The sequence below is a fragment of the Antedon bifida genome, chromosome 10 (genome assembly GCF_963402885.1).
Source record: "Antedon bifida chromosome 10, ecAntBifi1.1, whole genome shotgun sequence".
Classification (NCBI taxonomy): domain Eukaryota; kingdom Metazoa; phylum Echinodermata; class Crinoidea; order Comatulida; family Antedonidae; genus Antedon; species Antedon bifida.
Genome location: NC_136235.1, coordinates 16,785,680 through 16,799,968, shown reverse-complemented (window position 1 = coordinate 16,799,968; position 14,289 = coordinate 16,785,680). Strand labels below are relative to the sequence as shown.

General features: G+C 30.7%; 1 protein-coding gene across 5 annotated transcripts in view; it reads right to left on the bottom strand.

Moving 5' to 3' along the window:
• The window catches only part of LOC144854689 (uncharacterized), a 58,119-nt gene that overhangs the window by 29,237 nt on the left and 14,593 nt on the right, over nt 1–14,289 (bottom strand). Inside the window, exons 1-2 of one of the 5 annotated variants that reach the window (XM_078712631.1) lie at nt 13,154–13,248; nt 6,456–6,593 (exon numbers count right to left, since the gene is read on the bottom strand). The exons of 3 other annotated variants lie outside the window; for them this stretch is intronic. In XM_078712631.1, the coding sequence (XP_078568757.1) occupies nt 6,456–6,586 (131 nt within the window). In that variant the 5' untranslated portion in view covers nt 6,587–6,593; nt 13,154–13,248. Of the gene's footprint in view, nt 1–6,455; nt 6,594–13,153; nt 13,283–14,289 lie in introns of those variants that run through there. One more of the 5 variants, XM_078712632.1, reaches the window with a different exon arrangement.

The following is a 14,289-nucleotide window of genomic DNA, read 5'->3' as shown; positions in this document are numbered from 1 at the left end:
GTTACACAAGCTTCATCCATATACCACGAATGGTCCAAAATATTAGATGGTACGAACCCACCAGTCGTCGATGCTATATTCCTTGATTGGGAAAAAGAATTTGACCGTGTGAGTCACCCTAAACTATTACGTAAGCTCCACAATTTTGGTCTATGTGGTCCAATTTTGAAATGGATGGGCTCATTTCTTACTGATCGTTGCCAACAGATTGTCCTTAATGGACTGATATCTGACCGTACACAAGTTGTTTCAGGTGTACCTCAAGGGTCGGTACTTGGCCCATTACTTTTCAACTCGTTCGTTTTTGACCTCCCTATGTCGATCACCTCTCAAATTAGACAATATGCCGACGATACGGTGGTGTTCAGGCCAATTAGATGTGAATATGATGCGATATTACTTCAAAAAGATCTAGATAACATCGATGAATGGTGTCAAAATAACATGATGAGACTTAATGCTAAAAAATGCAAAGTTCTCCATATTACTCGCAAACGTAATCCCATTCATGCTCGTTATCATATTCACACTAATGACCTTCAAGCAGTTACCTCCTACAAATATCTTGGTATTCACTTTGAAAGCAATCTCTCTTGGTCAACGCATGTGTCCGCAATTACCACAAAATCTCTCCAAATTGTCGGATTCATAAAGCGTTTTGTGATATTTAACGACCCTGTAATTTTGATGAGGCTTTTTAACGGTTTATGTAGGCCCATACTTGAGTATGCTGCCCCTGTTTGGGTGCCTCATCAAAAACAACATATTACTAGCATAAATAAACCTCTTCGAAGGATCACAAAATTGTGTGCTAAGGGCGATTACGAGCAACGGCTCGAACATTTAAATTTGCCATCTATGGACCAGAGAGTGTGTTTTCTCAGTATACTTTTTATTATGAAATGTATGTATGGTCGAATTGATCTTAATATTCACGATTTTGTTGATTTTAATCCAAGGTATTCCGAATCAGTTATTTTTAAACACAAATATGCCAGAACCAATTCTTTTAAATATTCATTGTACACTAATTTTCCCCGTGTATGGCAAGAGATTCCTAATTATATTAGAGAACATTCTTTATTTAGTTTTAACACATTTGTGACAGCTCTCCGGTCTTATGTCAGGCAACTTTAAACTTTTTATTTTTTTTTTATCTTTAAACAATCATTTTTATCTGTACATAATATTTATATATATATATTTTTTAGATTCAATTTTAATGATTGTTCAACTTGATGCCTCGCAATTTTAAATTTTTATATCTTTGTCTTTTTATGGTTTACTTATATGTTCAAGTGCAGTATATGGAGAGCCATCTCGATAGTGCTTTGCACTCATGGCAATCCTCAGGGTGCTGCACCGCTGTCTTGTTGTCATGTATTTTTGTGCCTGAAAATTGAATAAAATAAATAAAAATAAATAAATGAATATTATTATGTTAATTTTCAAGTCAACTAAATCCCTTTATTCTAAATCTGAAGTTTAACAATAATATACAGTAATACTTCCAATATCCTTTATTCTCTGGATAATCTGGAACAAACCATATACTATTTGTTTGAGTAAAATCAAATAAAAAACACATTCCAATGGTTTAAGAGTGAGCATAAAAATATACATTTTTTTGTTTAATAAAACAGGAACAATTTTTCCCAGTCACTTTTTTTAAAGCATTATATTGAAAGAATCTATTCATTTTGCATTACTCACAAACTTGTAATTATGCCAAAATAAAATTGAATAGTTGGGCAAAAAGGACGAAACTGGAAGATGATTTATCGTTTTTTATTTTTTAGAGATAATAATAATATTATAATATAATTGTAATTTGAAAACGGGCAAGACCACAGAGAGTGCAAAATGTCAAATATACAATTGTATACTGTACAAAAAATAATTTTGAAAAAAAAGGAATATTGCAATCATGGACTAAAAGGAATGGATTCTAGTTATTCTGGAGAGACGCATGTTTTTATGAAATTGTTCAATGTTTTGTATATTTCATAGTAATTCAACATTTATGCACAGCATGCTGCATCATAATAGTCAGTTAATATTGTTAACAAAAAAATCGACACAAGAAATGGAGAGACACTCTTAATCTATGCCATGTATACTAATATGGCTTGTTTGTCACCACAAAAAAAATATACAAACTTGTATTAATCTATAAATAAACTTTAAACAATCACCAACCAATCAAACCAACATGAAAAAAAGTTACACATGGCATTTGGCCGTTCCCAAAAATTGGCCTAAAAAACACATTTTTCGCACAAACTTTACATTCTAGGCTTAGGATAAAGGGAAATAAAAGTTTTGTTCATGCAGTTTAGGATAGATGGGAAAGTAAGATTGTAATCTCACTGTGATCTGGTGGCATATATTAGTGCTAATTATAATATAGGTGATAAATGTTTATTAACTAAAGTACAACCAAAAATGGACACCCATGCTATATATTATCATTAATTATTAATACATTTCCAGTCTATTATAACAGATAGTGTTAATACTGTACTGTACATTTGACAATAAACAATACTGTACAGGTGAATAAGCTGTAAAATTATTACTTGACAGGAAATTAATTTAAAAGCAATCAATATATTGTATAAACAAACATATTATTTTTAATACAAATACAATAAAGCATGATTAACTCAGGAAATTAAACACTAATTACAAAAATTCATTATTAACATATTCTTCCACTACCTTTCTCCACTCCCTTTCTCCACTCCTACTTTTCTCACTTTCTCCATCCTCCCCTTTACTCCTTTCTCCACCCTCCTTTTTACTCTTTTCTCTATCCTCCTTCTTTACTCCTTTACTTCTTTTCTCCCATTCTCCACCCTCCTTATTTTCTCCCCTCCTTCTTTTCTCCCTTTCTCCACCCTCCTTCTTTTCTCCCTTTCTCCACCTGCCTTCATTACTCCCTTTCTCCATCCTCCTTCTTTACTCCTTTACTTCTTTTCTCCCTTTCTCCACCCTCCTTATTTTCTCCTCTCCTTCTACACTCCCTTTCTCCATCCTTCTTTTCTTCCTTTCTCCACCCTCCTTCTTTACTCCCCTCCTACTTTTCTCCCTTTCTCCACCCTCCTTATTTTCTCCCCTCCTTCTTTTCTTCCTTTCTCTACCCTCCTTCTTTACTCCTTTCCTACTTTTCTCCCTTTCTCCACCCTCCTTCTTTACTCCCTTTCTGCACCCTTCCTCTTTTCTCTCCTCCTCTTCCTCCACCTCCATCAAAACAGAAGCCCATCGAAGGACAGTAAAAGCATCAGAGAAGAGTAAGATTGTAATCTCACTGTTATCTGGTTGCACAGAGTAGGCACACTTACATACCCGATCCACATGTACAGGTATACAGTAAATGTAACAATTAAGATGTTACAAATTGTTACATGAATACAGCATACCCCTGAAAAATTGTAAATGGCTTTCACATGCTAGATTTTTATGGTGTGTGTATGTACCATGTTCTTGTAAATACACACCTATGTTATACTGTACAATAATATGCAATTATTGAATAAATAAATGTTTTTTGAACTTGAACTTGAAATGGCCGTATAAAAAACTCATTGGAAAGATGGACATGCGCAGATAGATGTGTTGCTGAGGCCTGTAAAGGCTACAGACTTTTTCTGATATTTACGCTTTCACACGTTTGTAAAAGAATCAGGTATAAGGTTCAGCTCAATTTAATGGTTGTAATAAAATAGGAACATTAATCATGTCTGGGGTACTTCACACATTATTCTATTTTACTATCTTTATATAACGTCAATGTTCAATTTTATTATACTATAAAGTGTTCTTTAAGTGCTTTTAAATGAAATTATCTAATGTTTTAGTGGTAATGCATTATTGGGTTACTCAAACAAGAATAAAATTCAACCTAGCCAATCAGTTTTACTTTTCATTGTTATCATGTATTTGCCAAGAGTATACATTTACAAGCTTTGAAACCGGAAAGTAAACATTAACCCACGCCAGAGAAAAAGTAAATTTAAAAAGGGGATGACTTTTGAGTTATTATTTTATGTGTTATTTAGATAACACAGAGCAAATAGGTGTTCTTTCCTTAGTGTTATATAAGGTTGTTAATGTTATGTTATTATTTATATAATCTAAGACTTTGTGTCCCAGGGTGCTAAGTAAAACGCATTTACATATGATGATTGATTATGGCTAAAATTTAACCATGAATATTTGCTATCTGATCCATCATCTATTCCTATACTGTAAGTACAGTATAAGGTAATATTAGACTTTTGATTATTGCAAATAAATTGTACAAGTACAGTATAAGGTTTAAATCATCCAGTCACAAATCGTAAAACTTCTAATTATAGTAACCCTTACTATTCTTTGACTGTTCTATTGCACTATTATTGTTTAAACTTAATCTAGACACTGAAAATTGTAACCCACTCCATCCATCATTTTTCAACAACACTGTAAGCTACTGTAATATACAACTACAACAACAACACAAACTTTTAGGATGGGTTATACTGTATAATATATATTATACTTTAATAATATAGAAAAACAGGTCCTTAATTAAGGAATGAATAGAGTTACAAATAGTAACAATTCTCTCGTAAAGGTTGTTGTACAATCTAGTATGTTAGGATCAAAAGTTTATGCCACACATGGATGAAGTACTTGAGCACCTAGTGTTTCAGTTTGTTTTTTCGTGCTGCCCATTATTTTTTATGATATTTTTATAAATATAGTTTGAATGTTTTGCTAACTTTTTATATTTCTATATGTACTCTATATGGAGAAATGTGAAATAATGTTTAATAATAATAATAATAATAATTACTAAGGGTGCCTGAGCGTATTGAATTTTGAGTAATGTCTATGTTTTTGCTAACATTGACAACCACCCACTGATTATTTTGACGAAGCACAAATTAGCAGAAATGCAGTCAATAGCAAATTGTATTTTTTAATCTATTTTGAAATAAATGGTTTATTCAGCACTAGTGTATGCAACAGAAACAGTGCTGTAAGTTTAACGCTGCACATGAACCGCTGCAAACAAACCGCTGCAAACAATAAAGAAATTAGTTTATTCAACCAGTTGTAAACAAAGGTGGCATACTAGAGATGATTCACTGCTGATAAAATCTTAATATTACCAAAAAACTCTTTTACTGTAAGTAAATAATACTAACATTTCCTATAAAAAATCAAAACAGAACATATGCTAACTAATCTACATTATCCCTGTATTAACAGTTTTCAGTTCTACATACCTGCCAAAAAGAGCATATTCAATCGTTGGTAACTTATTCATCACTATCCTTTTGAATTACAATCAATTATTATATCATCAAGTATATCATAGTCCAAGGAAACAATTAACACTTTGTGGTTCTCTTATATAGCTTCCAAGTGGGGCTTCGTCAAATTATTATGTAATGGTATTATCTCCTAGTTTCTACGTCCAGTGCTAGCTACGTCCAAACTAACGATGGACGCTTTTATACTGATTGGCCGTCGACCTTTGTTCTTATCAATTGGTATCAAATGCAATCTATGTTAATGATCACTTCAGTTTATTCAACTTATATCTTTCGTTTATCACAAAACAATATTTGGTTAGGTGTATCATAATCTATATTTCAATAGGATTATGTTTGATATGACATTACTCTTAAATCACACATAACACGTCAGATATTTTGAATAACAGAAATTTACAATTTGTTAAAAATGATTAAAGATGTGCTGTAGGTGTGATGGGTGGTGGTGTATCTTTCTATTGTTTTTTAAATGACTAATGACGGACCAAATTACATCAAGCTGAACATAACATTGAAAAAGCATGATTTCAAAGCATGAAACGTTGGGTGAGATTAATGATTATTTTTCTTCACTAAGGAATGATGAGTATATAGAAAAGAATAGAATAAAAGAATAAAATACCAAAGCATATAATACCAAATAAAATACAACAAATTTTCTCAAAGCCAAAAATATATCTATTAAACATTACAGTGTATACATTTACCAAAGTAAAAATGCATTCGATTATCAGAATTATTACCACAAGGGTTTTAGGCTGTTCAGTGGCAAGAAAAACAAAATTCACAATCCATGCCTTTTCTGCTTTCAACAGTTTGAAAAATGAGGGACAAAAAGACTGGAGATCAGAGGTCTATTTCTACCACTACACTAAACCAAAAACATTTTACCATAAAATCAAATAGTATTATTACAATATACTAACATAATATTTAAATTTAGCATCAGTTTTTCATAATAGCAATTTAAATGTTTCTTTTTTCCAATATCCATTTTCCGTCCCCAATAAATAAACAAACCAAATTGCCAAAATAATTTCAACCACATAAATACAAAATAAAAGCTTCAAAATATCTAGGCCCAAAAAAAACATGTGAAGCCTAAGTTCTGAAAGCCCAGCTCCTTACCCTGTTTGGTTTGCATTTTGGAAGACGTTAGGATGCTGTGGGCATGCACTGCAATTTGCACTGGTTTTACTACGTTTTCTGTGCCATCTCTTCCATCTTTTAACAGATCTTATCTTCAATCTATTCTCCATTCATTACCTTAAGATTGATAAACACTTTTAACACAATTTATTCTCAAAATTAGGTACTACTGTACTTTTATAACATCTTATTAATGCCTATTTATGATATAATAATTCATCTAGGTTTACTGCCTATTTAGTTTATTTGTGTATCTTAAATTAATTATCTACAGAGTACTATCACTCAATAATAAAATATGCTTATTTATTCTATGTACATCATGCAAATCAAAGTCACACATATCTGGCATGAGACTCACGCTTTCTGATTCAAAGTCAATCTCTCACGCCACACACTTAAAATCTCACGCTTTTTCGTCAATCTCAATTTCTTGAAAATATTGACATTCTGTAGTTTATCATTTCTAGAATTATTGATCCTATATGACAAACAGAAGGCCGCGAAGTTTCGTCCCAATTTAGTGCAAAAAAAAATTGAGGGTTGGGATCATAATTTAATAATCACTATTTTATGTATCTTACTGTGCATGTTCTGTTATACATGATTATACTTTATATTTTAAATATTGTTGGTTGTACTGTACAAGTATTAATAAAAACAGATATTACTTAGATAAAGTTGCAACAAGCTAAGACATAGGACTTATGACGAGGTACTATTCGCATACATTTGATTTGAACATTTTTTATCAAGTCGTCCGACCCAATGTTGTCGATTCTACAGTAGGTCCAGATGGAAACCTTGGAATCACAGGCATACGCAGTAAATAAACGCTCCATATTGTTCGGTGACAGTGCATATATTGTATAGTTCTAAAAAGTTACATAAATTCAGCAAATATTATATGATGGACAAAAAAAAACTATGATCGAACTATTAGCAAATGCTTAAGACACCCACACGGCGAATATAAATGAGGTAGTTTGTCTAAACAGAAATGCTTACAAGCATTACAACAGTTGCAGGAGAGATTTACTTTGTAAACCAATATTCATAAGATTATTTTTCCGTGCAAGTGTTTATAATAAATGCACGACTTACTTTCTAAAATCTTTAATTTTTTGTATACAGTATTTAACTCTATAGTATGTGTATTGTAAAAAATGTGTTTATTGGTACACAACAAAAAAACTTAATTAAGAATGAATAAATAAATGGATGACAATGTTGCCTTCAAAGATACAAAACAACAGAGTCTATACATTTTAGCCGATTGTTTGATTTTACATACTGTGTACACTTGTTATAAAAAAAATTGGAAAAATGAATAATTATAATAAACTATTTTTGATGTATCAATTTTATTAAATTAATAACAAACATGATGGTTATCCCATTACAAACTCAGTTGATAGTAAACACAGTGTGCTGCCTTCTTCAAAGTAGCCCGTTAGTTGCTATAGTAACAAATCAATTCTACCATATGTGTATGTTTACATTGTAATTAAGGAATATGATATATCTAATAATCCATAAATTTAAAATAGTTCTATCAAAAATTCACTTCGATTCGTACCTAGAACAGCAATATAAGATGTAATGATAATCACATCCATTAAAATTGATTAAAATTCTGTCCAGGGACTTGTTTTTAGAAGCAAACAATTTGCTTACAGTTTTGTTTTTTGTTAAAATTTGTAATGAAAAAGAACATTAGGAGTACACTTCTAAAGAAATTTGCAATATATGTTTGTTTTTTGTTACTAAACTTTTACATTGAATAACAGTTTAAATACTGTTGAATCACCTTGTAGTCTATGTACACAGTAATGGTTAATGGTTTTAAATTTTAGCGCAAAATACAAATAGTCTCTATGCTTTATACAGTAGTGTGTCTTTTTTACAACTTTACATATTTATCTTAATTTTTTTTATATATATTTTGTATGTCATTGTATTTTTATTTGACCAAATAAATCTGATAATCTATATAATATTCTATCTAGCTCAGCATGGTGAAGTAAATGTAACAGAACAATTTAATAATGTTTTCTTATTAATTAAAAAACATCTTGACATACAAGTGCAATAATCCACCAAAATTTGAGTCACCCCTTTTCACTGAATGTTGCAGAATGTAGAGAAAAATTATTATTAAAATTTGGAGAAGGAATCCTCAAGTCAGAGAGACATTTTATGTTGCCTGCTGAAAGAGCAGATGTACAGTATCTAGATTACGTAACCCCAATAGATTTACATTACCTAGAATAAGCACCAATAGATATAAAAACTCAACAATTCCCTAAATTATTAAAAAACTGAATGCCTCTTGTTAATAATTGTGCAATGTGACCATGATACATGTTATAAAAATAATCAATTGAAGAGCAGTGCAGATAACTTAATTTTCATATATATATTTTATTATTCCCATTTCATTATTAGGTTATATGCATGATATGCATATAACCTCTTGATTCTGTCAGGATCTTTATTTATTTATTTATTTATTTATTTATTCTTTCCTTAGCACTATTTTGTCCGTGAATTATCTTGGCATCAGTTTCATCTAGCTAAGTCAATTTTTCAGAGTATATTCCTTATGGCCAGGAATCGATGTGGTTATGTTTTCACGGTGCGCAATCATAAATTACGCGGTCTACGCGCGATTTAATGAAATCACGTTTGTAATCATATCTTCACAAGCATGAATCACTTTTAAACAAAATTTGGTACTCATAAATTTCAGGTCATATTTCATCATATGGCAATATAATTACGTGCGTAGCGCATATAACGCATGCGTACACGCGCTTAAAAGTTTTAAAATTGTCAAAATTTATTTTTGATGAAATTAGAGTACGTTTCAGGCAATTTTAAGCGTTTAAAAAATTGCCACGAGTGCGCAGAATAGAACAAACATCCCTTTTTTATGTCAAAATTCTTCCTTGTCTAATTAATGTTAATTAGTAACCTCTAGTTAATTAATAAGATTAAATATATAATTTTTGATCTAATTGATTTTAGTTTTAGGTACTTTAAAGGAAATGTACTTTTTTTATTACACTGATGAAGGGCTAGTGTTGCCCGAAAGCTCTGCTAATTTTTCTGGCTGTTTACCTTATTTTGATTTAGGTTTTTGCATATTTTATTTTGTATCTCCATTCCACTCCAAACCCACAGCATTATCATCTTTTCAGTAATTTGCCTTTCGATTTTTTATTCCACAAATACTTTTATGTCAATTAAATAGCATTATTTAACCAGAGGTATGAACTTGAAGCTAATAGTGATTTGTAGAAAACAATTTTTTTCTCAAAGTTTACTGAGAGAGTTAGGGCAAAACATTGGGCTAATAACCAGACAAAAAACATAAATCAAAAGTATCTCAATGAATTCACATTATTCCTTTGCGAACTATACTCACTGTATATTAGTAAATCATAGGAAATTATACTAATGAAATATCAATTAGTGAATTAATATTGAATTCATTCATTGGTAAACTCTAACCACCTCACAATCATCTCACAATTTTCAACCAATCAAAGTGCAGTATTATATATGATGTGTGAAAGGCTCATACAATAATGGAATCACCCGCATAGGATTATTATGATTTCAATAAATGTGTAAATCCATATTTAAATACTGTACTGTTGTCATGACCATTCTAAAAATAGGTTAGAGTTTAAATGTTTAACAATTATTATTTTTTATATGATAATAAATTATTTACTGTAACATATGGTTGGAATTTTCCATATCAAAATAATGCAAATTTTCTATTTTTCATCGGCTTCCACAAACAATTATTATATTCAACAATTTCACTTAAAAACACTTTATTTATACATTTCTAGTGGTTCATATTTTAGTGATTTTTTTATTTAATTCTATCTAAACTAAAAAAGTAAATTAAATGTAAGAATTTATGACTGCAAACTGAACAATTTAGCATTTGAAAAATATTTATTTCCAATCAAATATATTGAACATTTCCTTCAATTTTTCTAAAAAGACAAAGATGTGTACTTGCTTTTTCTCAGCTTTAAGTTATGGTTTTCTTAACAGTATGTGTTTTTAAAATAAATTTACTATTTTTAATCACTACTCCTAGAAAATGATATGAAATAGGAATTACTGGAATTGAAATATTAAATTCACTTATGGTGGTCACACAACCACCTCAGGATTTTTAACCAATCAGAATGCAGTATTATATATGGTGAGGGAAATGCTAAGAATAATGGAATCATCCATGTGAAAATTTAGCCATTCCTGACAGCATGGAATTCTGCTTTACAAAAAACACATCAAAAGAACTATTTAGTAAACATAAAAATAGGCCTTTATATTGTTTTGTATACAGTATCTAGTATTGTATCTAGAATACAGTAAAGATGATGATTATTGCTTTTCTATGAGTAATGAGGCAAGCAGTCTGTCTGTTTATATTAGCACAGACATTGCCAGAATCAATCATTTATATTGTCAAATTGATGGAACGGAAATTGAAAATAATATTATGTTTATTTCATATAATTTCAAAATATGTTTTTTTTATGGGCTAGATATAAGAGTCATACTTTGTCAGTTGCTGCATACACCCGAAACTCAAATTAAATATAATAAATATTGCATGTGATTATTCACTATATTGTATGCCCACAAAAGGAATCAAGCAACACCTTGTGGGGATGTTAAGGCATGCTGTCAAGGGCTCAGGGTAGTGTTTCACCCGCCACCTTCCTCTCGTGCATCTCCCTAGATATATTAAAAAATATTCTTGTTGGGAAATCATCAAGTGATACGAAGATTAATGTATTATTAATTAATTAACGTCCTGTCAAAAAGTTATCAGAATATAACCTGAACTACACTGCTGTGGCTACGTGGCTGTTCATAGTGCCATAGGCTATATAAAATCACATTTTTATGGTCAAACATGGTCTTTGAAACTACAGTACTGCACTAGCTGTAGGAAATCACATACAAAAATCATTCATCTAATATTTCTTAATTAGAAATATAATATATATGCAAAGATAACCTCATTTATTATTAATAAATAAGTACATTTAAAAAAGTACTGAAATTACACTCTCTGTGTGGCATTTTATGTGAAAAGGGGGAAAAAGTAAACAACCTCCCAGAGTGATTTTCCACAATAGGATACCACTGCTATAATATGACTTCAATTGAACATATCATTATTCACGGTATTATTATATAAGCAATACAATACTAAAACTTAAATACAAAAGGTTCTTCTCAGATAAAACCCATCCACCTTCAGTTCTATTTCCACTGAATCACAACATTTTTAATGCCGAAATCAGCAAATGAATTTGAAATATAAAAAAAACTCAGACTTCTATAAAATATAAACAAAGTATAAAAGAAACAGAATCATTAGTAGTCACAGTAAATTAGTTTTTTGAATGAGCATAACTTTTTGCACCTGTTCTGCCTAAAAAGATCATGTAACTTACGATTAAAAGACGATTTGATTTCTTTCTAGGTGTAGCACAGTAATTTTACTCAAAGACCCAATAGTTACGATTACATACTGTACAGGGTAGGAAACACACACTACAATATATGAAGTCTAATGTATAACAACAAGTATTTAGTACCAAGAGGAAAAATTAGTTAAAAAGACCAACTGAGACAAGTTTTATTTCTAGGTTGGTCCTAATTTTATGCTTTGTATTATTTCTATCGCATTTGATCAAATAAATGTTTGTTGAATTGAATAAGGGTGAGATTATATTGGATTGCATTAAAAATAAAATTTACCAAAGTCTTGTGTCCAAATTTAGCATAGATTACCGAGTGGGATTATACGGTATTGTATACATCGTCTTATTACATCAAAACTAATCTTGTAAAGATGAATTATTAATTTACTGGAAACAAGGTTTTAATAGATGAATGTTATATTCATTATGTTTTTTGCTATACTATTATTAGATACAAATCATCATCCTGGTTCTTCTTTATGTTTGCATGATTTCAAAGTCACGTTCAACATAATCGGGGTATTATATAATATTTAGTTGGATTATATCAAACAAAAATGTTGTTATGTTATTGTATACAGACTTTTTTTTATACTTGCCAACCAGATTATCAGGTTGAATTTTACTATTATTTTACATCTATTGTTATCTGCAGGATTAGGATAGGATCGGTAGATCCGCCCCCAAGTTGAGCCTGGCCTGGTCATATATGCTGATCTTTATACAGTATAGGCTTTTACTCACTATCACCACGGGGAATTTTATTTTTTCTTGGCAAGATTGAATGTTCTTTGGCCGCCTGCTCAACTTGATGACGATGTGTAATCGTGTGCACTTTAAAGAACCTATAGTACATCTTCTGAGACGAGTAGGGGGTGTTACCCCAGTGTACTAGTTCACACAGCCACTCTGTCACACACAGCCACTATATTTAAATGCCTCCTAGTTCGGTAATAATCAATTTGTTGATTGGAGAACTTAAGACGATGAAGATAGATGTGGTACAAGTTCATAATGTCAATATTACTATCTATCTTCTATAGATTGATTCCCACTTTATCAGCTATCTGACAACTAAAGTGCAACTAACCTAAATACTAAAAGATAATATGCGGTCTAACAACAGACTAATAATAATATAATAGGTACCTGGGCAGGCTAGCTGCCAGTTGATTAGGAACTGCCAGACTTCTAGTAGATGGACTCATTAGAACTGAGGTTGTGCAAACTAACAGTGTTTGTTTTCTCCATAATAATGCCCTGCTCAATGTGCATATTCTTTAAAGTTTGTGTATACTGTACTACAGTGTATGCTGTATTACTAGACCTGAACAAAAATTGGGCTCTTCCATTTAAACAGAGGTCATCAAGTTACAAGCAACAAATATAAAATAACCAATACAGCTTGTTTATTTAATTACATATTTTACTAATAATGCTGATCCTTACAATTATTTTTTAATTTAATTTTCTTTATATGAATGTCAATGCATAAGCATATTTATTACGATAATTTATACTACTGCAAACACTAATTAAATTAGATCCCCTACTTCAATAATGGTACACTCTAGCAATGTCATGATTATATTTTATAGAATTCTCTACAGAAACGGTGTTGCTTTTCTTATGCAAATTCTACATCAATAGTGGTGTGTGATCCTGTATGAAGGTATTACAAGCTGTGCACTACGGCGAAATCAGATATAGGTATTGATTCTCCTTGGCGATATCAAACCAACTGGAATGAAAATTACCCCAAAATGTGTTTCCGTCCACAATACTTTTAGTGAGTGATCAGTGATATTTCCAAAGATAACCATAGCAACAGTTGAGTGGGATTACATTGAGGGCCACGGAACCTGTTGTTCTATATCCTGTTCATTGATGAATTAAAATCATTTCAATAATCTACCATGATATTTTATGTTATAAAAAGATTGCTTTAATAAAGTACAATTATTCAATACAATACAAAGGCGCTGGCAGACATTCCGACACCTTGTCATTCAAAAGCAGGGCATATACAATTAACATTCTGAAAAGTGGGATATTATAAAAATAGTTATTGCATACAGTACTTGAACGGGTGGGATGCACAATTTCAATGTATTTTTTTTTTTCATTCAATGATTCCAAGAATATAAAGTTCACATTAAGTTCAGAAAATATAAAAATATATTTTTTTTTTTATTATTTAGAAATTATTTATTTCAATATTATTGAGAGATTGTTTTTCTTTTCAAATAAAAGTATGCTACTAATAGTATTAAGATACTAAAGTG